This window comes from Grammomys surdaster, unplaced genomic scaffold, assembly GCF_004785775.1.
Source record: "Grammomys surdaster isolate TR1022 unplaced genomic scaffold, NIH_TR_1.0 126029, whole genome shotgun sequence".
Classification (NCBI taxonomy): domain Eukaryota; kingdom Metazoa; phylum Chordata; class Mammalia; order Rodentia; family Muridae; genus Grammomys; species Grammomys surdaster.
Window position 1 is genome coordinate 4,892,479 of NW_021620842.1, and position 27,950 is coordinate 4,920,428.

A 27,950-nucleotide genomic window follows, 5' to 3' on the forward strand; every position below is an offset into this window, starting at 1 on the left:
GAGCTACCATACTCGGCTAGAATCCAACTTTAAAATGATATTATTGCTGCAGTTTTGTTTGTGAATAAATAGCATTTGCCAATGAAAGTGTTCTTGATGGTTTGAAGACTCTGGGGAGTGTATTGGCATTGGAAACAAATTCCAAAGCATCCCCCTCATTTCGCTAACTCATTTGGCTGCTGTTGGCAGAACATTCTTTTACACACTATTGCTCACCAGAGATGAAGTTGGGGAGGCAAGAGTGCATAGGCTTCGTTATGTCTTGGTGAGGTATGACAGTATTTGTACATGCAAAGAAGGTAAAAAAAAAAAAACCAACAAAAAATGATGTTAACCCAAAGCTGTGCTTATGGAGGGCTGCAGTGAGAAATGGCTCCTTTTGAAAGCTCTGTGCTGTTTACCGATTGCTAAGTGCTAGGCTCTGCCAGGTGCTTAGCTCATTTAGTTGTCACAACATCCCTTCAAGGTAATTGATTTTATCCTCATTTTATAGATGAGCCAACAGTGACTCAAAGATATAAAAAATCTTCCCAAGGTCACACAAGTCAGAAGCAGTAGCAGAGTGCGTTTCTGTGACCCCGGAGCCCTTGTCTTGGAAGAATGACATTTTAGAGTGAGCTTTTGCTTTGGAGGCCTGGCAGGCCAGCAAACAGTCAGAGGAGATACTTTGCTTAGGTTTCCACTGAGGTGGGCCTTGTTGTTGTTGTTGTTGCTGTTGCTGTTGTTGTTTTTTATCATCATCATCATCATCATCATCATCATCATCAGTTCTGTGCAGTTGGCTTCTGTTTCTCTGTTCCTTTGGGTGGAGCTTACAGTCAGCCAAGGCTGTTGATGGAGAGTGGGAGTAGGAGGGAGCCAGTGTCTCCCAGAGGCAGATCTTGCAAATCGGAGCCTCTCATTTCAGATGACTGCAGTTCCCAGCAATGTGAACTGAAGGCTTCCAAGGGCTGGAACGCCACAGACACAGCCCTGGTGTTAGATTACTTTTGATTACTATGTTTCTGAGTCATATTTGGTGGATTTTATATTTTGGAGTGTTTATTCCTCTTGCGTAGTAAGCAGTTTTCAGTTCTTCCACATCCAGGTTTTATTTTCCCTTCTTGAATTTGTTTATCATACAGGGGAAAATATGCACAAGGAAAACGTTAATGTAGTTTGGATTCTTTCCTATAAAAATCTCTCTTCCCTCTCTCTGTATATGTGATGCGTACATGAATGAGAGCAAGTGTGTATATGTTATCTGTATGTGCCTGTGTGCTTGTGCAAGTGTGTATTGTTAGTGTTCATGACTATGGGCATTTGTGCACCATGGTTGTGTGTGTGTGAAAGTCAGAGGTACCCTAAGTGTGGTCCTTGCCTTGCCTCTTTACCTTGTTGGCGGTGGTTTTGTTTTGGTTTAGTTTTTCACTGTTTATGAGACTACCTGGCCTGGGAGCTTCCTGGGCTTCTTCTGTTTCCATCTCTTATCTCAATCATAGGGGTGCCAGCATTGTAGATGGGCGCTACTGCATCTGGATTTACATGAATTCTGGTGATCCGACATCAGATCTTTAAGTTTCTGCGGCAAATAGTTTTACTCATTGAGCCATCTCCTAGGTCCTAATGTAGTTGAAATTCCTATACTAATGGTAAGTACTATTCTAAATAGTGTGACTCATTTTTTTTAATCGTTACACTGTCCCATTTTTAGAGGTGGAAGAACCGAGGTACTCAGGCAGAATAAATGTTTGTTTATTAATTCATTTATTCACTAAACTGCTGGTTGAGTGTCTACTTGTTCTTGACACAGTGCTTAAATATGAGGAATTGATGAAGACTTAGGTCCTGCTCCACAGAGGTGGATTAAATTTACATAATGACCATGAAGAAGAAACATGTGAATAAGTAAGATGAATGTAGATTGTGAAGAGGTCACGCTGTAGCAGAATGTGGCTTGGTGGCTGGTCAGATGAGGCTACTTGAGGTCTTATCGTTTGGCCATGATGCTGAAGCTCAGGTGGAAAGTGAAAAGGATGAGACAGAGGTACCAGAACTGCAGCAGGAAGAGCTCTGAGGCTTGAGGACCAGAAAGGAGGCCAGTGAGGCTGGGCCATTGTGAACAGGGCAGATGAAGACCCCAGATGTGTCATGAGCCACATCATTTAGTGCTTTGGGACATACTTGAATGTAAGTATGATGGGAAAACCAAACACAAACACCAACACCATCACCATCACCATCACCACCACCAAAACAATGAAGGGTTTAGGCAGAAGAGTGGCAGATCTTTCTAAGTGTTCCTCTTGTCTTCAGACAAATATGCATGAGGTGATGTTTTCTGATAGAGGTAAGGTGGGTGACCAGTGGGTCACTGCAGTGTTGCTCAGATGAGGAGAAAACAGGCGATATGGAAGCACCACAAGAGTTGTCAGTCAAGCCAGAGAAAACTTTGGGGAAGTAAATCTAGACAGAGAATTGACTGGCCATCTGGCCAGCTGGCTGGAAAGTTGGTGTTGTGTCGAATTTTATTCATTTGGGTCTTTTTTGACATTTGCATGACCTTATGAAGGCATATTTGCTTTTCCCTTACACTTTTTAAAAAACACTTCTTTATAAATAGGACAAGTATTCTTTCAAGTGTTGCTAAGAATTTTAGTTTTATGTACAATGTGATCATTCTAAGCAACTGCCATAAATATTTTATTGTAGCTGAGTAATAGAATAAGGTTTCTCTTTATAGGAAGCATCTGGCATGATAGACTTTTGTTTGAATAAATGTTTTACGTGCTGTTTTCTTAAAACATTTAAAAGGAGCTTTAATGACCCTTCCAATTGTTTCTTATGTTGTTCTCGTTAACCACAGAATTGAAGCCCTGGTATTATTAACAAGAGGGCAAGGGTAGAAAGCATAAAAACTACATAGAATATACTTTTCATTTATCCAATCCTAAAACTATATTTGTTAGAAAGAATAGTGTATATGGGGCATGGAGATTGTTCAGTGGGGAATAGCATGTGGTCAGGAGAACCAGAGTTTGCACCTATATAACTAGGTGTCTTGCACATGCCTGTAACCCAGGCTTCAAGGTGATCAGAAATAGGAACATCATGGGGGCTTGCTGGCTTTTGTTCTATCTGAGTCCAGGTGGAGGGAGAGACCCTGTCTCAAAGGAATTGTCAAAGTAGTAGACATATGTGGTGCCCTCTTCTGGTCTCTGTCCATGCATACACATGTAATACTCTTATACAGACACTACTCACATAAAAAACAATCCTGATGACTGTGTGCATGTGAAGGTATGCTAAAGTCCAAGTGTAGCCATTCCTATTCCTATTTTAACTCTATTTCGGTTGCCTTATGTCAATTGTCTTTCTTTCTTTCTTCCTCCTCCTCATTCTTCTTCTTTTTTTTTTTTTTTTTGAGATAGCATTTTTTTCAGTGTAGCCCTGGCTGGCCTGGAATTTACAATATAGACTAGGCTTACCGTATTCAACTTCATTGAAATATAATTTATATAAAATAAAAATGATGAGTTTTAAGTATTGGATGAATTTTGACTTGTATGTTCCTGAAACTAATACTGATAACTAAAAAACATATGATTATAGATTTTTTAATGTTTGTGTATGTTTCTAAGTGTACAGTTCTAAGCTTTAGTAACCATGACCACAATTAGCATGTACAACAGTTACATAGTAAGAAATAAAAAAATCCCCTGTGTTGTCAAGCACTCTCTGCCACAAACCTCTGACAGCTAATGTTCTGTTTTCTCCATCCCTGTAATTTTGCTTTTCCTGGAATATCACATACATGGAAGTGTGTATTAATGTACTGTTTGGGAAAGACTTTTTTCTGGTGGCATGTCCTTGAAAGCCACTCATGGTCTGCACACCAAAGCTACAGAGGCTGTTTCAGGTTACAGCTGTAACTGTTCTGCCATTAGGGTTTTGAAGGACATTTGACATCTTCCCAGCTTTTGATGCTTGCTTAAAAATAAAGCTCCAGTAACTCCTTGTATCTACGTTTTGTGAGCATAGGTTTTCATTTCTTTAGAATGAATAGGCATGAATTCAGTCATTGGTAAATGTAGGTTTTGGTCAGAAACTGCCAAACTGTTCGTTGGTGTGGCTGTTCCATTTTGCATCCCGTAAAGAGAGTGACAACGCTTGTTTCTCATTTCAGTCTGCAATTGCTGTTGTTAATTAAAAAATAGTTTTAGCCCTTTAATAGACGTGCTTCATTTTGTATTTCCCTAAAAGCTAAGGATGCTGAATTTTTTTTTTTTTGTGCCTGTTTACCATCTGCATAACTTCTGCTGTGAACTTTCTGCTCAAATCTTATGCCTTTTTTTCATCCAAGAAAAATTGGGTTTTGGTTGTTTTCTTACGATTACATTTGGAGAACTATTATGTATTCTGGATGTAATTCCTATGTAGATACATGATATGCAAATATTTTCTCCCAGAGTGCAGCTTGTCTTTTTATTCTCTTAGTATTGCTTTTCAGAGCAAGGATTAAATTTTCATGAAGCCCAATTTATTGATTTTTTTCATTTTTTTTGTTATGTATCATGCCTTCAGTGTTATATCTAAAGAACTGTTTTCCTTGTTCTAGAGCCCAGCAATTTTCTTTTATGTCTTTTTCTAAAAGAAGAAAAAAAATCACATTATTTTATGTGTTACAGTTAGATCTGTGGGCTAACTCAAATCAACTTCTATTTAAGGTGTAATTTAAGTCAAGATGAGTTTTTTTTTTAATAAAAGGATCTTCAGTTTGTATACATTTTGTTGAAAGGAACTTTCTCCTTTCTCCTTTTCACATGTTCATCTTTCTTTCTTTCTTTCTTTCTTTCTTTCTTTCTTTCTTTCTTTCTTTCTTTCTTTCTTTCTTTCTTTCTTTCTAGTGCTGAGGTCAGAGAACATGTAACAATTTTTTTCCTTCTATTGTCTGGCCTCTAGGTATCAAACTTGGGTTGTCAGCCTTGGTGGCAGACACACTTAGCTGCTGAGCCATCTCAGCAGCTTGCTTTATCTTTTGATTGCTATCACTTACTTGAGAGAACGTAGGTGGCCATGTTTAGAGGGGATGAGAGAACTCAGGTGGCCATGTTTAGAGGGGATGAGAGAACTCAGGTGGCTATGTTTAGAAGGGCTTATTTCAGTCTTTCCTGCCTTCTCATTGCATTCTTCTCTTACAAGATGGCTTCAACTCATCTGGCTCTTCACTGCTTCAAGGAAACTTTATAATCAACTTTCTTGGGTTTACAAAAATTTCAGGTAGTATTTTCATTGGATTTGTGTTAAGTTTTTAATTAAATTTAAAGAGAATTGATACTTTGCTAAACAGAGTCTTGTAATCCTGGAATTTGTTAAGAATCTTCACTTAAGTTGATTACCCCTGCCCCAAATGGCAGTTGGGCTTGGTTAATTTTTTTTTTTCCTGCATGTGCATGCTTGTCTTTTTGATTCTTGAGTTTGTTAGTGTGGTCGCTTATGAGGACTGACAGAGGAAGTGATTCTTCCTGCCTTGGTGGGTCATTCTAATGATTCTACACTCCTTCTACACTCCTCCTTTCACGTCCTTTCTACCTGCGCTTCTGTCGTTCCTGACTGCAGTTCTGAGAAGAGGAATTCCCTGTCCCCCAACAAGGCAAACGTTCAAAGCATGAAGCAAAGAAGCAGAATGTGAGGTTGGTGGGAGGACTTTAAAAATAAAATATTTAGCAGTTTAAATACAGTGGTAGTGTTCGTTTTGGCGTAGGAAGATACTTAGTGTGTAGGTTAATGCCTCTTTTGAGCTAGGCTTGTCTTTTTGTTAGCTTGCTCAGAATGCTGGATCAAGGAATCAGAATGTTAGCTATTTCCCATAGTCAGTAGGCCTACCAGGCAGATCAGGTTGTTTTGAGTCCCGACAGGATAGGAGCCCAGCTATGGTACTATTGGTATGATCTTTATGTAATGTGGTAGAGCTGAGGCTTAAGTTATCTAGATCAATGCTTGTTTACACAATCCAATCTTAGGGAATGTTAGTCAACAGCTATTCTCACTGGCCTGCTTCTTATTTTTAGGCCCTAGTCATCACCTGCCCCAGTTGTGCCAGATGTGTTAGGTGCTACAAATAACGGGCCACCATCCACCCCAGATCTCTCTGTCTGCTTTCATGTCTGTCTCTCTCATTCCCTTTCTCTGTCTCCCTCCCTCCCTCCCTCCCTCCCTCCCTCCCTCCCTCCCTGTCTGCATGTCTGCCTCTATTTCTCTCTCATATTCCCACTCCTAAGTGGCCTTTCACTTTCCCCTCCCCAAATAAAGATCTCCTAGATCTGCTTTGTGGCATAATTTCTTAGGGATACACCTTGGCACAGGACCACAAAAGGCACCCCACCTCTCACTTGAATTTTATCCTATCAGCAAATAGCATCTTCATGTAGTAGTGTCACCCCCTTATTTTGACAAATTTCAAACTTAGAGAAAATTTGTGCAATTATGGATCATTGTAGATTCACCAGTTACTGTCCTAAATTTGTTGTGTCTTCCTTTTTATCCCCTAGCAATCTTACTTTGCTGCAGATATCACCTTATAGCACCGTGTATGCTTTGGTATGATTCTCCTTGTTAGGACACTCTCCTAGACAATCCTAATACTACAACCTAACATAAAGGTTTTTTTTTTTTTCCCTCATTTTTCCCCAGGTATTATCACCATATGTAATATATATTTAAACATTTGAGAGTCCCCCATTATGCTTACCAGTCTTGTTTAGGTAACTTTAGTTTGTTTAGAAGACTTCCCCTATCATTTGTACTACGTTGTCATTAGGACTTTTGAAGAATTCAGGTCTCCTGTTTTGCATAGTCCATCAACTTAGAGTCTCCTTGGTGGGATTTGGGCTAATGATTGGAAACTAGAGTCCTTTAGATGAATTGTTTGCTCTCAGTGGTTTATTTCAGGAGGCCCATGACATGGCTTTGATCTATCTATCAGTGGTGATAATAGTTATACTTTCTTGATTAAGTTGGTATTTATGAGATTAGCATATTGTAAAGCTTCCCCCCTTTTTTTGTAACTAGTAAGACATTTGTGGGCAATCTGTTGAGCTTGAATGTTCTGCTCTTTGGTGGTCTGTCCTCTGATGCCATTTAACGTGATGATGTTTCTCATCTAAGTCATTATTACTATAAAGTTATATAACAGTGACTTACTGTTCTATGTGTATTAACGATTTCTCATCAAGAGATCTTTTTCGCCTTTCGCTCTTCATCTCTCTCTCTGTTCCTCTTCCCTTCCATCTAGTCCTATCATATGTTGCCCCATCCTCCTCATCCTCACTCCATTCTCCTTTTCCTCATTCCCAGTCTCTTCTCTCAGTGATAGGAAGTCATGCATCTTTTTACTTGTTTATTCCTATCAGCATTCATTTTGATGCTTAGATTGTCCTACTTGTGGTTTATGAGAACACCTGCCCTGGTGGATTGGTATTATTGCAACCAAGGTAAGTGCTCTTTTTGACATTTGGCCCAGCTACTGTACTCCAGGTGAATGTCCTGCACTTGTTTTGCAGCAAATCACTGAGCTGAAGAAGGAGAACTTCAATCTAAAGCTCCGGATCTACTTCCTTGAGGAGAGGATGCAGCAGGAGTTTGCTGGCCCCACCGAGCACATCTATAAGACGGTGAATACCCACTTTTGGCTTCTGTCTTTGCTGATAGTTTTTCCCGGAAGACATTTGACTGGCATTTGTTCTCAGAGTTAGCATGAACATCTGGAGCTGTTGTTGTTTAATTTGGATTGATTATGGGAAGTAACATGATGCTAGGGCAACCTCAGTAAACAGGTGTATGATTTAAAGACAGTCTTTTAATCTTTTTGACATCAGAGTTCTGACTCACAGTCTTGGTCTCAGTTCTCTTTTTATAATTAGGCAGTGGTATGTTAGAATAGCTTTGGAATTGAAAGGTAGTGTTACCAATCAGTGGGGTAACTTTTAGCCACTCACCCTGGCTCTGGACTTGTTTCCACAATGAAGTGCTGTTTAGATGAAACCAGGGTGACAGGTACAAATGGGGTGAAGGACGGCTCCAGCAAGCAATCACTGCTACACAGTCGCCATCAGTGGCTTTTATAGACTCTGGCTGTTCAGAGTTAGGCTGGTCAGATTTTCTGCAGTTTGACTCATATATACCTGTGTGCTTGCTTAGAACTATCAGAAAAAGTCTCTTCTTAACCTGGAGGTCTATGTTTGTAACCAGACTTTGTTTCTAAAAGTTGCAAAATGAATTTGGCTTTCTAGAGATGCCATGAGTCCAAATAGTATTCAGGTGCCTATTATCTTTTCCTGGTAGATTAGCCTCTGGCTTGGGAATTATTCCATCTCCCCGCTGATGTTTGTACTGGTGCAAACTTTGGAAGGGAGGAAAGGAGCTCTTCTGGAGTTTCAGTGGTGGGGGATGGGGCATGCTACATAGGTTTTCTTGAAAGGGCATCATACTGTTCTTGCCCCTTTTCAGCCAACAGGAGCTGATAAAGCTCTCTTATAATGGAAGGCAGTTTCTACCTACACTATCAGGGCAGAAAGATAAAGAGCTCTTTTAGTCAAAGAGACAAAAAGATGGCTTCTTTTTGGAGGCAGTGGTGATGCAGTCTGAATTTCAAGGGGAACCAGTATTTAAAGCACACTGTGGACAAGCATCTCAGGACTTCACATGGCAGAATGTCAAACTATCTGCTGCCCAGTGGGTCTACAGCTTGATGGGGCTCTTAAACATTGGTCATTTTACTTTGATTCTCAAGACAGTCCCAGGCAGTAGAGATTATCCTGGTCTTATAGTGAGGAGACTGAGGCTTGAGGAATGTCAGTAACTCGCCCGTTGTCATGGTGCTACACAATGGGTTTGTCTGATCTGCCCACCTCAGTGTATTTCTTTCCTCTTTTTCACTGACTGGATGGCGTAGTTCAGTTATTTTCTTCATCAAGCTTTTCTGTATGTGTGTGTGCTTCAGGTTCAGAATGTAAAAATACTAAAATATGTGTCCTGAGAAGATGCTCTACTGTGATCCCTGGGTCTCTGGATCTAACCGGTTCTATTGATGGTCTGTACAGAAGAGTTTATGTAAAACTTTACATAGCTCTCTGTATCTAACCCCCTTTTGCATAAGTCCCAGCATGTTTGGTTCTGCATTTTTCAGTTTTTATTTAATGATTTTGTGGATGTCTTTTCCAAAAGTAGTTTAAGAGTTGATTGAGTCTTTCTTTTATAGCTTTATAGTCCAATTTGTGTGTTGAAGACGTTCTAACTCTTGGTTTGAAAATGGCTGTCATCATGCACACACGTTTAGAGCTTGAGATAAGATACTTTGCATGGAGAACTTACACATGCTAGCTAGCGACCCTTAATGCTTGGTTCATGCATAAGCCCCACTCCTAGAACATACTGTCAGCTCCCACTTCCACTCGCTGCTCTGTGGGAGCTGGTGGAGGAACCCAATCCTTGGAGGGTATTTCTCACAGAGGCACACTTGAAGACATTGTGCACTGGCACTCAGGGTCTTCACTGTTATCCAAAGGAACATTTCTTCTAGAAAACACTTCTGCCTTACAGGTGGACTTCTTGAGTCTGACAATTAAGCAAGCAGCACAGGCTTCTCCTAGTGCTTATTTGGTTCAAGTCATGGAATCCCCTTGGTCCTTCTTGACGGTGTCCAATATGACAGTCACAGCTCCTGCTTTCTTATCCCTGTGCCATGCCATCTAAGGACAGGCACAGGGTCACACTGCCAGTTGCTTCATTCTCATGATGGCAGAGCTGGGTCTGTCATGTTGGCTTCAGTGTCCTTAGTCTGTTACCAGCACTCAAGTGTCTGAAGTGGATAAATGAGTGTCCATTGAGTTGTTGCTCTCTCCTCCTGGGAAGGGGCCATGTTCCTCAGATCCTGCATCCAAGGCCTTTCTGTATGGGCTGCACCACTGCCTGGAGTTCTCCTTTCCCCAGGACCACTTGGAAGGAATGAGGCCTGTTCTTTGGATTGTGCATTTTATGAAAATGTTATTATTTTTAGAATACAAGTGTGGTGGGGAAGGTTATTAAAAAATAAGACAGAGAATTCAGAGAAATCATGGGTTAATAGCAGTCCTTTGCAGGCTGTACCCAAGTCTCCACCATGTGAATTCTTTGTACCTTCTGTCTGGACTGCATTTGTGGCTTAATGAGAAGCCTGTTATTACTCTGCTGCCTCCCACTGACCGCCACCTGCCAAAGATTGTCTTTTTGTTCTCATGAGTGAGTTGTGAGCCCTAGGCCATGTGCAACTTCCTTTGTTCCAGAACCTTAAGGAAAAAAATGGTTGATGCTGTGATGTCCTTTAGAGACAAATCCCCACATAAGCTGGGGCTTTTTATGAATGTACTGAAATCAATCTGGAATAAGACAGGCCACGCTGCAGCCTCCCATTTATTCATTCACAAGTTTTATTTTAGTTTAGTTTTTTAAGTCTGGAGCACATTTCCACTGCAACAACACATGTGTGATTGTAAACAACTAGAAGTAATTGCCTTCGAATGGGAAAAGCAAACTGTAAATTTGCTTGGCGGAGGGCAAACAATTTTTAAATCAGCCTCACTTGTATGACATTTATGTCTAGATATTTGAATGCTCTGGCTGTTAGACACTTGGAACATTTACATAATTGTTCCAAGTCTCTAGGAATCCAGGGCTTTCTTTTGAGACCACCAGTACTTAATAATTCCCTTTTCTCTGTGCCTCAGGGCTAATGAGGGTTTTGTTTCTAGCATCTGCTATTTTAAGTGTGTTATAGCCAGTTCAGGCCAGAAGTAGGCTGCCTGCCATCAACCTTACACTGTGTCTTTTCTTACCTTATTGCCTCCGGAAGAACATTGAACTCAAGGTAGAAGTGGAAAGTCTGAAGCGTGAGCTCCAGGAGAGAGATCAGTTGCTCCTCAAAGCCTCGTAAGTACCTGTTACCACCAAGAGCTTGCCCATTGGGTCCTACATGTGGGTATTGGGCTGGACAGTGAAAAACAGGAAGGCACTTTTCTAAGCTACTTATACTTTGACTGGCTTCTGAGGACCCCAAGGGATTGTAGTTTTTTTTTTTATTACTTGCTTCTCAACTGTTTTAAAAGCATAATGTAGTTCTAAGACAATGAGCCACACTTAAGGGTACAGCATGATGGGTTTTTATGAAGCAAGCATGTTTGTGGAGCTCCTGTCTGAACCAGAGAGGAAACATCACCAAGCTTCCAGAAAGCCCCCTTCCCTTCATGTTCTTGGAACAACCCCTTTTTTCCCCAGATATCCACTATCTTAACACAATTGCTTTGTTTTACCTACTTTGAACGTCATATAAGTGGAATTATACATTAAGTTTTCTATTGTATTTTTTAGAGTCTAGTCACCTGTGTTGTTAAGTGTACTGCTATTAAGGGAGTTTATTTGTTCTCACTGATGAAAATCTATAGAAGTAGAAGGGGTTCTGGTGGGTGGAGGCTGGGAGGCAAGGGAGGGCTTCAGCCAGTAATTTGCTTCAAGCCTGTTCTGTGTACTAGCGACTCTAGTAGTGTTCTATTTAAAGGGGATTATGATATATAAATCCATTAATTAGTTCATTTATTCACAGATTTATCAAATGACAACCTGTAGCCCTGTTGGTTCCTTCTGTATCCCTCAATGTTTATCACGCAGTTACGAGCACCACACACTGAAGATTTGCAGACACACTCGTGTGCCTCAACCTCCCCTAGTCATAGGGTACACTAAGCTGCACTGTGAGCAAATGAAGTGTTGTGGAGGTGTGGTAATGGCATGTGTGGCAAGTGGGGACCAAAGTGTGCTTAATTTTGCTCAAGAAGAGTGGAATGTCTTTCCAGGTGGTTCACAAGGGTTGCTTGGACATCTGTATATGTTTCCTATGTCATGGCATGGAATTTCTGTTGGATGTGGAGGGGCTAGAACATAGTTCTGTCACTCTCCAGGCTGGGCTACAATAGGGTCTGGTGGTTGGAAGTTGGCTATTGTGGCTTAAGGTCCGACCAGAAACTCCCTAGCCTAAGCTTCTCTTAGTGCTGCTGAATGAGTGAATAAATTAATAAATATGCCCAGACTAAAAAGTCTTCATTGTCATTTTTCTTTCCTTTTGGAAGTGGCTCATTGTTTGAGTACTGAAGCAAATCTGCTGTACGTGGCCTGAGATCAGTTCGCAAGTTTGATTTTCTTCATACTCATTGCCTCACTGCTGTAGAACTTGGATAACACTTGTTTTTGGCAAAACACATTCACATGGTAATCCCACTTTATAAGACCTCATGTGCATTCCTCAGTATTGTCACTCAGGATGGGGTGTTTTGGGTGCTTGCATGCCTGTTTATGTATTTCTCTGTAAGGTTTGTATTCAAGGCCATTTGTGATCTGACCAGTTTTGTTAACTTATTCAGAGAATACTTATCAAATGGGTGTTCTGTGTTATACTGTATGAGGCTCCTGGAAATACACTGGTGATCCAAACAGATACTCGAGAATGCACTCTTTTGGGGATGATGATGATGATGATGATATTTACACTAGTAATTGTATGACTACAGATTGGGAGAAAATCTGGAAAGCAAAAGGAGTCATACGAGTTTATAGCTATGACAGTAGTTATATAGACATAGGGAAGGAATGCTGTAGAAGTGACATTTGATATGAAGCCTGTGATGTCAGTAGAATTAGGTAGGTGAGTGGGTGGAGATGTGTTAAGGAAGAGGATGTGGCAAGTCTGAGAAAGTCAGAGGAGAGTAGCATACTAGAGATTCTGGTCTATGTTCTAAGGTCACATAAGTAACCAACACAGTACAGAGTTTGCTTTTTGGAAAGGCTACTCTGGTTGTTGAGTGGGAGAGGGATTGTGAAGACGCAGGCAGACTAGTTTGGGAGTCAGATGGGTAGGTGAGGTGTGAGCTGGATGCTGGCATGGATGGTAGACTAAAGGGAAAGACCCTTGGGAAACGCTGTCCACAGGCCTTGGTAATGAGTGAGAAGGGAGATGGCAGGGTATTAGTTCTGTTCTGTTGCTGTGATAAAATGCTTTGTCAAAAGTGATTTGGGAGAGAAAGGGCTTATATTAGCTTATAGTTTCAGAGGGATAATGTGGGTCCTTGTTTGCCTCTCAACCCCCTAACCCTCACCCCTGACACAACAGCTGGGGAGGCAAAACATTGGAAGTGCTTGACTGCACTTATCCCATGCCACTGCCAGGCGGGTGCTGGGCTTCAGGGAAGCACCAAGACACCACTCCTGGGGTGAGAGAACAAAGTCTGAGATATGGGAAAGCCAAAGCTGGGGTTCCCAGACCCCCAGGCACCCAGCTGCCCCTGGGGTGCCAAACAGAGGAGTTAGGATACCCCTGGACACATCTAGTTGTCATTGAGTCTAGAGGAGTTGGGAGTGTAATCAGGGGCCCTCGGGGCCTGAGAATGGCGTCTAGCCTGGGGCCAGAGAAAATGGGGGAGCTCCAGCTTAGCTCAGTGGTTGTCCTTAGCTTGGAGTTGGCTGTGACTGGAAGAGCAGAGAGCCCTTCTACAGGAGAATTAAACTGCAGCCTGGTAATCGAAGGACTTCTCCATGGTTTACCACAGCGGATCTTGATGAAAGAGGCATCCCATGGTTCTAAGCTGTTTATTGACTGTTCATCATGGAAAATGGATGCATATCAACTTATTAGGGTGAAACTGAGATTAAATACCTTTTGCAGGCAGGAATCTTTTAGAAGGGAAACTTACTGGCTAAACCCTCAGGGTCTCTAGTTACCTCATTGGCATGGAGAACTCTGTTCTGATCCTATGTGACCACAGATCGTGTTTTCTTATGTGGGAAGTGTTTCACATGTTCCAGGCCAGGAATCTGGCAGGGAGTGGGGAGCGCCTACTGTCTCAGGTGTGTGCCCACCGAGTCTCTGGGGCCTCAGACCCTCTACCTTACCGAGCTTCCTGGCATGGTTTTATCATCTCTCAGGATACAATCCATCATGGCAGGGAAGTTATGGAAAGAGTAGGTAGCTGGATGAAACAAGAATTAACGTCAGTCTGCAATACTTCAAAGCCCACCCCCATCCTCCATCAGGGTTCTATAACTTTCTCAAACCGTGACACCAGCGGGGGGACCAAGTGTTTAAGTACATGAGCCTGTGGGGGACATTTTGTACTCACACTATCCCACAAGGAGATGCCCTGTTGATGGATGTTGATATTGACTTGTCCATTCAGCTTCCTTTTTACTACCTCTGTCCCCAGCCCATCCCACAGGTTCCTCAGATGTCCTTGTTTTGCTTCTCTAGCTTCTTCTGAACAGATGTTTTTCCTTCTTAGCCCTCCCTGCCCAGTGCCTTCCTATCTTCTTCTTGTTCCAGAAGGCTCAGACTGGGATCCTGGCTCCTTCTTTTAGCCTGGACTGGCCTCTTCCATAACCTCTCTGGCATATAGTGTTCATCTCACATGGGTAGCTGTTCTCCATGTCAAAAACATTTTCATACCCACACATAGCACATCATTATTCAGGTAGATCACAAGGAGTGCCCTCCCTTTACAGACGAGGGAATTAGGTATGGCATAGAGAAGGGTTGTGATTTTGGACAGAATGGTCAGAACTTGGGTTAAAGATCAACTCTCGAATGTCTCATTGGGTACTGGGTTTCACAGTTTCTTTTTTCTTTTTGTTTTTTTAATCTTTCATGTGTTGACATAGAGTGTGCACAGTATCTCTAAGTGACTTTTGGTATCTACCTGTTGTTCCTGTGATGGGGCTTTCCCTTTTGTCTCTACCCAGAAACCAGTCTGTGGTAGATGTTGATGGAGTCTTATTATTAATGTAAATGCTGTCAGCTCTTTCTGAGTTGAGTCCTCATTCAGGAAGGGATAGGATATGGGCTCTGCCACAGGAAAAGGACAATTCTAACTCAAATGGAAATAATGTAGAGGAAATGGTGATGGATAAAAATGGTAATGAGGAAAGTGTTTATGGAAGGTTCCCTCACATTGAGTGGAAAGCTGGTACATACCTCTGAGGCCTGATAGTCTGCCTGATCTATACTTGTAGCCCAGTTTAAACACATACACACATGTGCACACACACACATGTGCACACACACACACACACACACACACACACACACACACACAAAGGGTAGAGGAAGAGAATTGACATTGGTCCAGTTCTGGCTTTATCCTAAACCTGTATGTGTAGTGATTGACAAGTGTGTGAGGCTGTCTGTGTTCCCATTTGAGTGAAGAGAAAGCTGAGATGCAGAAAACTGTAACAGGTTGGTTCTGGAGCATCTCCTGAGCTTACTGTGCCTTGCAAACATATCTATGTGCTAGTTTTCCATTGTTCTGTGTATCAGTTACAATAAGGGGACATTACAGACAAAAACAGTCATATTGTTGGGAGTAAATTTTATCTCTGTAGCTTTAAAACACAAACAAAAAATAATAATTCCATTAGCAGAGGAAAATTGCACCATACTGCTGAGTATAAATTTTATTGCTACAGTAACTGTAAAATACAAAGATGATAAATGAAAAGTTGGAACATTTATTATTATGAATATATTTTATTGGTATAACTAAAACACAAACAAACTGAATAATGCTAGTAGTTGTTAAAAATTGTACCGCCTCTTGACAGCTCATGTGGTACAGCTGTGAAGTGGCAGGATTAGATCTGAACTGATGTTGGGAAGTCAGAGTGCTGGAGAGGGAAAGGCCGTACAGGGGACCCTGTAAAGCCCCAGGGTAGACAAAATCCAGGACCAGAAACATCTGTATAGGGGCTCAGTGCTTAAGTATTTGTTGTGAAAGCACAGGGACCTGAGTTTGGGTTCTCAGCACCTGTATCAAATCTAGAGAAGGTGTTTTTAACCCTAATGCTGGTGGTGGGCTGGCAGGGGAAATGGTGTTTGCTGTTTAAGGAGCTGCAGATTCAGTGAAAAGCCCTGTTGCATGCAAACTGAATGAATGACCAAGTGAGGTGGCAAGCAAGAGAAAACAGCATCACCCTTTGTCCTCCATACACATCTATGTGTGAGCATCGACTCATGTGCATATACTACACATCACAGGCAGAGAAAATAAAATTCTCTATCTACAGCTTGCAAAAGAGAGGAGGCCAGTCCAGAACTCTTTTTGTCATCTAATGCCTCTTACGGAGTGATAGAAATGACTGTGTGTCATGTGAACTGGAGACAGCAGTGACCCCAGAAATGAGCTGAGTGAGTGGGGGCTGAGGACACTGATGGCAGCAATCAGGAAATGAGCATGTTGGCCTCGATTCTGAGCTCAGAATCCAGCAGAGGGGTAGCAGGAGGCCTCTCAGCAGCACAGCAGGGCCTGTGCTGCCCTGGCCTCACAGGGGAGGCCTCACAGCAGGATGTGGGGGGCACTCATGCAGAGTGCTGAGGCAGGGCTGCAGAGGACCCCGTGCGGTAGCCCATTAGTTCCAAGAGGTAATCATCTCATTTTTCACATGAGGAGACGGAGGTGTAACAGCTAATTTACTGAGGCTAGGTAATTTACCCAGAGCCACACTGCGGATGGAATAGAGCGAGAATTTAGAAGCAGATCTGTTCAGCCTATGATGGTGTTCCTCCTTTTAGTTATTCACACTGGATTCCATTAATGTGATATTATGATGGCCTTCTGGAGCCTTGTTGAAAGCAAAACTAGAGATAAATAAGGCCTGTATTTGCAGGTGATTTTTGTGGGAAGACTTGGACAGCCAGCATAGCCCTCTGGGTGGTACTGTTCTGGATGAATGCTTCATGTGGCCCAGTGTGTGAGCTTCTGCTTACAGGGCTTTGGATTAGGGAACTTTATATACTCCTTAATTCAGGCTAGGGAGTTGAGGGGTGGGGTCTTGCTTTGTTTTCCCTTGCTGTTTTTCTGAGAGGCCAGCTTTAGGTGGAGCCATTTCCTCAGTGTTCCTTTTGGACACTGCAGTCCTTTCCAGTGCAGCCAGGATGGCTCAAGTGGAAGTCACAGCAGCTCAGCCACCACTGCTTTTCTCTCTGCATCACTGGTCTTGGCCCTGGTTTATCGGCCCTGATTGTCCCGCAGAGAGAACATGCTAAGGGGCCACAGCAGAGTGCCCTGGGTGTTTAATATCACAGTAACATGAGGTACAGGAGTCTTGTACCCACTCCCCTCTTCACATCCTAAGTGGTAGCCTCTGCCACAGCAGAGTGCCCTGGGTGTTTAATATCACAGTAACATGAGGTACAGGAGTCTTGTACCCACTCCCCTCTTCACATCCTAAGTGGTAGCCTGTGTTGGATCTGTCTGGCTGTACTTAGAATGCTTGCCCTCAGGCTGGTACAAGGTGAAACATGCAAGTCCTAACATCATATACCTGTTTGTTGCACACTCATCCTCTGCCTGTTGGCTCCCAGGTCTCCTTTCCTACACCACTGGTAGAAGAGTACTGGTAGGAAATTGGCAGTTGCTATCAAGAGTGTTAGAGTGTGCTTGGACTCAGTGATTTTCTTTCTGTGTCTCCAGGAACCATGAAACTGTAGAACGGACACTGAGTGGTTGCTTTGTACCAGGCACCTCTTCTCAGATCTTTGTTGGTATTATCAATCAGATGTGTTACTTCAGAAACAATGTAGGTCTTTAAAATGTAGAGAATTGACTTAATAAAGTATATGCCATCCAGTGAATTAATATGTAGGCTTTAAGATGATGATACAGATTTATATTTACTGACTCTAAAGGGTGTTTTCAGTGTAGTAAGAGATAAAATTAGTTCACTAATGTACACTAAGTGGTTCTGTATGGGTAGACAGTAACCAAAAGTCTGCATGTTACAATGTTGATTAGTATCTTGTGGGATAAGAGTATGGATATTCCTTCCAACTCATGTTTCTGAATTATAAATAATACGTATTGGTTTATGCTTTTTTTTTGTAAGTAACTTAGTTCTGTAAATGGGAGAAGTGACTGGCAAATACCCATTGTCTTTTATGGCTGGTGGAATTGCCATCAGGCAGGCTCCCAACTGCAACATGCCCTTTGTCTCTCTGCAGCAAAGTGGTGGAGAGTCTAGCAGAAGGGGGTGGTTCTGAAGTTCAGCGGGTGAAGGAAGATGCGAGGAAGAAGGTGCAGCAAGTGGAAGACCACCTGATGAAAAGGATACTTCTTCTAGAAGAAGTAAGTTTGGAGATGCCAAGGGTCCTTTCCTTATAGAAGGTCAGTCTTCGGGAGGGTGTGGTGGCATTTTTTTCTCCCTGGACATCACATTTCAGCAGAAATGCAGACACCTTCCTCATTTCTGAGTGTCTCCTGTATTCCAGCCTCTTTGTAGGCACTTTGCACATGTATATTATAACCCTTACAATGTTGTCTTCCTTCCCGTGAGGACAGTGAGGTACAGAAAGAAGTATGGACTAGCCTAGGTGGTTGCTAAGGGCCACTGAAGGAATGACCATCTAGTGCTAAGCAAGTCTAGACTCAATGAAATTACCTGGTGCTTAGCTATTGCCTGCCTACCCAGCTCTTTTCCTGTCTCTAGCCATGGTCCGAGGTCTGGGTAGAACTCACTGGATTTCACTTCTTTAGTAGGTCTTGTGCTGTTCATTCTGTCAGGCAGTTGCTGGGACCATAGTTGGGAGTCAGATGCTTCCTGGCTGAACAGCTGCCTCTGGATAGGACAGTAGAAAGTATTCCCCTATTTTAATCCAGTATGAAGTACCACAGTTTAAATAGCTCTTTTCTGAAATGCCTAAGGTGATAAGAGTTTTAGATTTGAGCTTATTATTATTGAACATTTTAACATAACTAATGTGGTATCCTGAGGATGGCATCCATGGCTAGATAAGGAATTTACTTATATTTTACATGTGTGCTATATATGTAGTCAGGAGGGAATTTTATGGAATAATTTAACATGCCTATATTTTGACCTGTGTGAGATCAGGTGTGAAATTTTTTACTTGTGACGTTTTGATGATAATAGAAAGTTTAGTATTTTGAGCCTTTCAGAAGAACTGTGATGACCGAGATACAGGGTTTCTATGTTGGCTGGGCTGTCCTGGAACTTGTTCTGTAGACCAGGCTGTCCTTGAATTCAGAGATCTACCTGGCTCTGCCTTCTAAGTGCTAAGATTAAAGGTGTGCACCACCACCACCCAGCTGGCCACAGCAACTCTTATAAAAGAAAACATTTAATTGGGGCTGGCTTACAGCTCAGATGTTTAATCCATTATCATCATGGTGGGAAGCATGGTGGCATGAAGGCAGACATGGTGCTGGAGAGGGAGCTGAGAGTTCTATATTTGACTCAGCAGGCAGCAAGAAGAGAGAGAGATTCTGGGTCTGGCTTGAGCATTTGAAACCTCAAAGCTCACACCCAGTGACACACTTCCCCCTCCAAATGATGTCATTCCCTGGTGACCAAGCATTCAAATATGTGAGCCTATTGGGATTGGGTGGGGGAGGGGTGTTCTTATTTAAAACACCAAAACCACCATACCCTTATTCAAGACAGTTGTGAAAATTGTCATCTTTTGAGCCAGACTTCTTTTTTGTCCCATTGTCCCCCCTGTACTTTCCAGTGTTTCTGCTCTGTTTGCTGCCTTTACCCCATTGGGTGAAGCACTTGCCTGTGTGAACTGAGAAGAGCAGCTTGCAGCACTGGCTGCAGTAAGGGGCCGAACTAAGCTATGAGAGTTCACCACAGGGGAGGCCCCCTGCTAAGCCCAATGTGAACTTTCTTAGGTATCCTCCCAAGAAAGCTGAGAGTTAACCCCTTCCATTTCCCCTTTACTTTCTCTTTCCATCTTTTTAAATATGCTGCAAATGACAAGGCACAAAGTGGCCTGGTCACTTGCAACAGGCCACACAGGTACTATTAGGTGATCTGGCTGCATTTTAGGCTGTAGTATTCTAATGTCTCACGCCACAATACTTTAGGGTTATATCAAGATCAAGTATGACATCAGACTGCTTGCTTGGCATTTGGTAGGCAAATAATTGTTATTGCTCTCTCAGATATGTGAAGTAACAGGCAGGCCTCCTTGTCAGACAGTGTTAGTGTAGGGACTATGAGGGGAAGAGAAGGTGCTTCTGGGACTACAGGATTGGTGATCTCACAGCGGCTCTTTAATGGAATGGTGGGTCCCCTGTTGTCTAGAATAAAAACCTTGGGCTCAGAGATGAAATGACAAAAACACACAGCAAGGAGTACAAAAACACACAGCAAGGAATCCGGAGTGGTGACCTTTGGTCCCAGTTCTGTTTGCCTTTTATGTTTGTAATGTAATCTGAGGCAGTGATCTGTGTGGTTGGAGACACACAGGCCTACTCCAAGTTACCTCTGTGAGCACCAGGGCCTTCCCTAACAGAGATGTGGCCTGCATGATTTAGATGATAATTTCCATGGTGGCTTCTCTGAGCTCTCAGTAAGGGCATAGAGTTTTTCACCACCTAAATCACCTTGGAGATACAGAAATGTATTTTAGAATTGTATAGTCATTATCTTAAAAAGAAACAGTGAGGGGCGGTGGGCTGTGGGATGAATTTGCATGGAGATTAGGGTGACTCTGGAATTTACGCACGTTTAGTATTGAGAAGCGCATTTCTCCTTGTTCTCATTGAAGCTGTAAATATTGATCTGATTTTTCAAAACCAAAAGTACAGTTCTTGTAGAGTTGAGTCTTTTCCATTGGAAGTGCCCATTACTCTTCTGATACAAGAGGGAAAAATGGCTGGCAAATGTATTTATTACTGATTCTTTCCGTGTATAGTACATCCAGGGAGGGGAAATGTGCCGGAGAAAAAGTCATAAATATTTATATTTTAATCCAATTTCCTTTCAAAATGTTCCCAATTGTATTGAAAAATTGCATCAAATGCATTTAATTTAACTGTAGGATGTGAAAGCCGCCCAAGCAGAACTGGAGAAGGCCTTTGCAGGGACGGAAACAGAGAAGGCTCTTCGGCTCAGCTTAGAAATCAAGCTCTCAGCGATGAAGAAGATGCAGGAGGGGGACCTGGAGATGACTCTGGCTCTGGAAGAGAAGGACAGGTCTGGCTCTGATCCTTGCGAAACTCTAACATCTCATTATGTGGAATGGGAGAGGATCTCCCCCTCTCTTTCCCCTTTCCCTCCCTTCTGTCATTGTTCTTCACTAGACTGGAATGACTTACTGGAATGTACCCAGTACAGCAAGATAGAAAAGTGGGGATCAGAGTGGGACAGACAGAAATGGAATGGCTTAGTAGTGGGTGAGAAGATGGTCAGTAGACAGGTTCATGTTGTGAAGGGACACACAGATCCATTTACACATGTCTAGCGTGTACTTTTGGCTATAGCTTCCTGGTAGCCAAAGGAAAAACAATCCCGTGGACCGGAAACTCACAATACCCATGAGGTAAAATGAGCCATGCATTAAGGAGAAGCCCAGTTTTGCTTGGCACTATTGGAGGGAAATTTCTCTTGTGGTTCTTTCCACCGGGAACAGTAAGTGGTTCGTCGCCACCGTAACTACTAGTGAATTTTGTGTGACCCATTTTTTACCATGTTGTTTAGTACTGGCTAGAGGCGCAAATTAAGCAGTGCAATAGGCCAAAGAAGAACACTGTAGACCAAATACAGAGTCCTTCAATGCATAATGAGTAAAATGTATGCTGTTGGTTTAGCAAAATGGGTGGGCAGTAGGACTTTTAGGCCATCTTTAATGACCACTGTGGCTTGCAGCCAGACTTTTGACAAAAAGTTGTTAAGAATAAATTGAAGTTGGCTTCTGATATTTCGATTCTCTTATCCTATTTGTTAGTCTATAGTGGAAGGGAGAGTTAAAACCATGGAGACTAGCATAGGTGGCTGAAGAGCGACACCTATTTACAATTGGATGAGGTGGCTCCAGAGCGAAGGGTCTTTTCCAGAGGATTGTGCTTGTGCTTTCTTCTCTCAGCTGCTCAGTGCTCTGTGAAGTGGTATGCCCCACTACATTGTTTAGTTAGTTTAATAGTCCAGGCTGGCACAGATTCACTGTGTGGGAGAGGCTTGCCTTGAATTTCTGATGTATCTGCTGCCCTTCTCCTCAAGTGCAGACTTTATAGGAGCATGTCACCCTGGCCAGCTGCTTAGGGTCACCCTGGCCAGCTGCTTAGGTTCTTGTGACTGTTTGCCTTTATTTCTGACCCAGCGCCCCATATAATATTTAGGTCTGCCACTTTGTTTTCAGTTATGGGTTGAACATGAGCTGAACAAACCTGAGATTCTCTATGAGAGAGGGCTGAATCAGTGTTGAGGGAGCCTGTGGTCATGGTCTCCATATTTCAGTAACTACACTTCAGGTACTCAGATGACTGGCATTGTGTGTACTGCAGCAATTTTTAGATTTCTTTATTTTTTCCTTTGGCTCATTGTTTTAGAGGCTTTTAAAATTTTTTTTTGTGGGGTTTGTGTGTGTGTATGTGTGTGTGTACTTGCATGGAGGTCAGAGGCTAGCCCCCTTAGTTTTTGTTCTGTGAAATGGGCATGTTTGAATCCCTTAGACCTTGGTGGAGGGCATGAGTTATCAGCTATCTCTTTCAATCCAATATTTTTCTAGGACCATGTTGCCAGGAAGAGGAGGAGTTCCCTTTGCCAGCTTCTTCTCCTAGATGCCATTCATGAACAGTCAAGAGCTACGACACTGCGATATTCATAAGTCATTGTTGTGTTCCACAGTCTGTCTCCCTGTCTTTGACAGTGAAGTCCTTAGAAGGCATATACCCTTGTCTTTCTGGGAGAATTATATGTTCTAGAACCCAAATTAGGGGCAAGGGAGTCAGGAGGTAGATTAGACTAGAGTAGAATGTCTGAGGGGCTGTAGTAAGTTTCCATTGCTGTGAAGAGACCCCATGACAAAGCCAACTCTTACAAGGGAAAACATTTAATTGAGCCTGACTTACAGTTTCAGATGTTTAGTCGATTATTGTCATGGCGACATGAGGCACCCATGGTACTGGAGAAGGAACTGAGAGTTCTAAGCATGATCCACAGGCAGCAGAAGTGAATCTCTGTGTTATGCTCAGCGTTATTGCCTCCTATTATTTCCACTCTATATGGCCAAGCATTCAAACACATGAATCTATGGGGGCCATTCCTATTCAAACTACCACATTGGCCATAGGGAAAATGGAGAATTCTTGATACCTATTATGGAGAATAAAGGAGATGGTTCAGAAAGGGTTTGTGAGAAGTCCTGGGACAGTCTTGTTGGGTCCTGACATCTAAAGCACTTCTTTCAGTGACTCTGTTGGATGACTCTCTCCTGTATTCAACAGACACTTCTTGTGTGTCATCTGTTGAACGTAGCAGTGATTAAAGGAATGAGGGAGAGAGACTTTGATTGTCTACACCAGGGCTAATGAAGGTACTAGGTGGTAGTGTGGGAGACAGGGACAGATGATAAAGACTAGAGGGGATAGACACTGGTTTATTGTATGTTTACAAGTTAGGTGTAGATGGGCCAATAGAAACTTTCCCAAGGAAGTAGGTGTCCTTTTGTCTGATACTCTCATGGCTGTCTGAAGCCTGACTACATCTAGCCCTTCGCTTGCTATGCACTCCTTCCATAATACATATCTATGTTAAGGTTTACTTGGCAAATTAGAGGAAGAGAATAACAATGAAAGTTAATAAAAAGCAGACAATTGTGGCAATAATCTGTAGTAAAATATGTGAACGTGGTCTCCTTTGTAAAACAGCGTACTAGACTGACCTTCCTTGTGGTGATGTTAGCTGATATGTGTCGCCATGAGGCAAGGTGAGTGATGCAGGCATGACACACTGTCAGATGACTGTGTGAGTGTTCCTTGTTTGTAAGCATCATGAAACAGTTCTGACAGTCAGGATGGCTACGGATTGATCAGCAGGGAGATAGCATATACAATGTGGGGATGCTGGATGGCTCACTGGGCCTAGGAAAGTATCTGGACTTTATCTGAATGGCATGGGTCAATCCATTGAGAAGTTAGTGGGGAGCTTGGAGAAATGAGATGATTAGATTTAAATTTAGAGCAGTTCTTTACTTGCCTTGGGGATGCATTGCCCCTGGACTTTTATGCTGATACAGATATCCAGATAAGTGATGACAACCAAGACTGAAGGTCTGGACCAAGAATGCAGCCAAACAGGTGCGGATTGAAGAAGTGGGCACAGTGGGCTTGAAAGGCTTTGGTAGCCAAGGAAAACACATACTGATACCCTTCTTTCAGCTTTGCAAATGAGTGGCTGAGGGGAAGTGGTACAGTTTACTCAGTTTGGAGATGAGAAATGAGAATGTAATTTTAGGGAGGAATGGGATGATGACATTTGCAGTTAGGACAGGAGTTGTGGGTTCTGTGGGCATCTGTGAGTGGAGGTGTAGAGAAGGCGGTTCTAGATTCAGGCTGACATTGGAGGAAATAAAGATTCATGCTGTAAGCAGTGCTGAGCATGGTTGGGCATATCTTTGAAACTACAGAGACAATAGTGGTTCTGGTTATGAAGAATGGCTAGACAGATCCCAGGAAGTGTTTTGCTAGGGATGAATTTCCAGACTGTGTGAGATTCCTTTAGGGGGAGTCCTGGAAGTTGCCCATGCAGAGGGTATGTGCAAAGGAACGAAGCTTGCATACTTTGTGTACACAGCCTACACATGTAGATCGTCAGGGTATGTTGCTTAAGCTTGGATTCTTGTTTGTTTGGGATGAGGACATTTGAGAAGAGGGTTGTGGACTGCTCCAAGTGGTGGCTTCTCCATGAATATAGATAGTCAAGTTGGGGTCCTGCTGTAGGCTGCGTTTTCCTGGCCTGCATTTGCACAGGCCTGGCTTGACAGGTACAGAAATTTGGCTTGTCAGCTCTACAAATATGTCACTCTCAGAGATGAAGGTGTCCCAGTTAAACTTCCAGAGACCAGCAACCAGCTGCCACCTTTATTTTCCCTGAGGAGATGCCTGTTTGGTAAATCTCCAAGGACTAAACTTCTCCGTGATTTCCCATAGCCTGTATCTAAGTCAAAGTTAGAAGTTTTTCTCAGCATGACAGCAGGCGTAGTCGGTTACATCCAGATCAAATGGATCTGGATTGGTCACACAGAGTAACCTGCTGTTGGGCATGACAGGTTGTTGAGTCTGATCTGGCCACCACTCGCATATACTCTCCCAGTGTGTTCCTGGGTTGCCATCACCTTTTCATGCTGGCCTTTTTCTCTTAGTTTCTTCAGTCTGAGTTTTGAGCTGTTCTGCATCTGAAGGGGAGCAATATTGGGGAGCCCTGCAGGTTGGCTGTAAGCAATAGATATATTTTCTTCAAGCTAAATAGAGTTTTTAAAAGTTTGAATTACTTGCTGGCATTTAAAACATTGAATTTCATGGAAGAGTGAATTCTTACTTTTCTTGAAAGCTCAGAAATGTTGGCAACTTGTGGTGCCTTCTTACTGGCTCAACACTGCTGCTCTGTAATGGGCTGGACCTTCAGTTGTCCTAGTTCTGACCCCCATCTTTCCACTTTAAATCTTGATGACTTTTAGCTCTCCACTTTCCCACTGATTATATCAGACTTGAACCCCTAGAGGGCAGTATTGCACCTCTCTCCAGGTTCCTAGGCTGTCAGGCAGATCCCACTGGTGAGCTCTGATGCACTGCACTGCTAGGTGTTTTTGCTGCCTATGTCTCCTGGCCTTTGACAGGGAAGCCAGGTGCTTTATGAGGGCAGCTCTGCCAGACCTCTAGCCCCATGTTTCTACAAAACTAGCTTGCTTTCTAGGCTTAGCCACAGAAGGGTTTTGTGGAAGAGTCTGTGGAAAAAAATGTTAATTGTTGAAATTTTAAAAGATAGTACATACAGGGCTGATTTGGGGAGATGGCTTAGTGAATAAAATGCTTGCTGTGTGAGCACGAAGACCTGTGTTCTGATTTCCAGCACCCATGTAAAAGCTTAGTGTGATGACATACATCCCAGCATTTCAAGGCTGAGAGATAAGTGGGTTCCTGGAGCTTGCTATCCAAGCAGGTAGCCCAGCAAAGCCAAAATAAGGTACAGACACCATTGAGGGGAAACATTTGGACACTGAGCTCTGACCTTTACACATGCCTGCATAGATAAGCACCTGTACACAAAACATGCACATGTGTATATATAGTCAGCATTGCAATTGTCATTTGTTGAGTTCAGCTGTACATCAGAAGTACACTTTTGTTTTAAGTTGTCCAAACACAGGCTCAGAGAGATTGAATGACTTAGCTTGGTCACAGAGCCGTTGATCCAAGGACACCAAGTTTGGCTCCAAAAAGGGAAATGTTCACATTTTCTAGAAGACATTATGGTTGTAGATGGCAAAGCTCTGAGATTCAGAGATGGAAGATGCAGTTTAAGGAACTCTGGTGCTTCTCAGGCAGAATTGGAACGGGTGTGGACAGAAGGTATTGCTAGCATATACAAAAGCATGGAGGAGTATAGGACAGCTTTGGAGTGAGCTCTCTGTGAGCTGCTATGGGCTAATAGGGATCAGGACGAAACTGGGGCTGTGTGACTTAAGAGCTGGGTGCCTGGATGCCTTACCCCGAAGTGCCACCATTAGCTTGAGATGTATGTTTTTAAGCATTGTTTGTAAGCAATGGAGAGATAGCCCTGCTTTTTAAATCTATACCCACCAATCCAGCTCTTGATTGGTTCTCTGCTTAGGCTTCAGGGACAGATTTTTTTTTTTGGAATGGGGATCTCTTACTTAAAACTTAGTAGTCTGTGGCTCGAGTGGAGCTGCTGAAGGTCTGTGAGCAGGTGCCTGGCTTGACCAGAGATAGCGCAGCTCAAGAGCAAAATAAATCCCTGGGCTGGGCTAGAGACAAGAGGACTCATTGCTGCCACATAAATTCTGTTCCTTGCTCTCTGACCTGCAGAATGCGATTTTGTTTATGTGTATTCATTGGACACATCTACTTTGAAGATGTTTGGCCCTGTTTCCTACCTCCTCCTGCTCCACTGAGCTAAGAGAGCAGCTCAGAATTAATATTTAAATTTTGTTCTCTTTCAGACTGATTGAGGAGTTGAAGCTGTCTTTGAAGAGCAAAGAAGCTTTAATTCAGTGCCTTAAAGAGGAAAAATCTCAGATGGCATCTCCTGACGAGAACGTGTCATCTGGAGAACTCCGAGGACTTACTGCCACTCCGAGGGAAGAAAAAGAGAGAGACGCTGAGGTGAGGTGACAGGGCACAGCGGGAGGGGGAGCACATCAGACTGTTCCATGGAAAGTGGGGCGCTCTTCAGTCTGCGTGGTTTGCACAGTAACTTCTATGTACCAGCTCTCAGTGAGCTGAGGAATCGGCAGGAACTGCCTTTGTTAGGGCCTGCGTTTGTTCCTGTGTCCCATACCTGCACATCTGTATTCTCCATGTGTTTATTTGCTGTCACCTCTGGGCTTCTTTTTTATCTTTAGTGGTTTTTTTAGTGTAAAATCGTGGTGTATTATTCATGTCCATTTTTCCTTTGTGGTTAGAAACACGTTTGAGGCCATATTTGGTGTGAAACACCAGAGAATGTGGGAGAAGGGAAATAACAGGTTCAGGGTAATACATCCTACCCTATTCAGGCCTCCTGGCCTCTTGGTCAGGTAGAAATTGTGATCTCCTGACGAGTTTAGGATCAGTCTCAGAGTGGTCATATTTCTCTAGGTGCCAAGAAGTGAGTTGCTAGTAGTTAGACCCAAATCTCCAGAACCCCTCTTTACTCTTATAGTCTCCATGGAAAGCTGTCTTGACTTTCCATTCTCTTTGGGCAAAGGATGGCTGCTGCATGGTCTGTTCACATCAGGGTATGTTCCGGAAGCTCAGGAAAGGTCATAATTTCTTTATGAAGCAGCATTCTTGTCCTTGTTTCATTAGCAGACTCTTTAGCAGTAGTCACCACTCCTCTTCCTCCTGTTTCCTTCCTCCCAGGCCCTGTCCTCTAATGGG

The 27,950-nt window shown here is 42.9% G+C and overlaps 1 protein-coding gene across 4 annotated transcripts in view; it reads left to right on the forward strand.

Moving 5' to 3' along the window:
* Nucleotides 1-27,950, forward strand: part of Cdk5rap2 (CDK5 regulatory subunit associated protein 2) — a 185,866-nt gene that overhangs the window by 15,801 nt on the left and 142,115 nt on the right. For all 4 annotated transcript variants that reach the window (XM_028754629.1, XM_028754631.1, XM_028754632.1 and 1 more), the window contains exons 4-8: nt 7,542-7,652; nt 10,868-10,944; nt 18,050-18,173; nt 20,894-21,048; nt 27,032-27,194. In XM_028754629.1, coding sequence (XP_028610462.1) covers nt 7,542-7,652; nt 10,868-10,944; nt 18,050-18,173; nt 20,894-21,048; nt 27,032-27,194 — 630 coding nt within the window. The remainder of the gene's footprint in view (nt 1-7,541; nt 7,653-10,867; nt 10,945-18,049; nt 18,174-20,893; nt 21,049-27,031; nt 27,195-27,950) is intronic.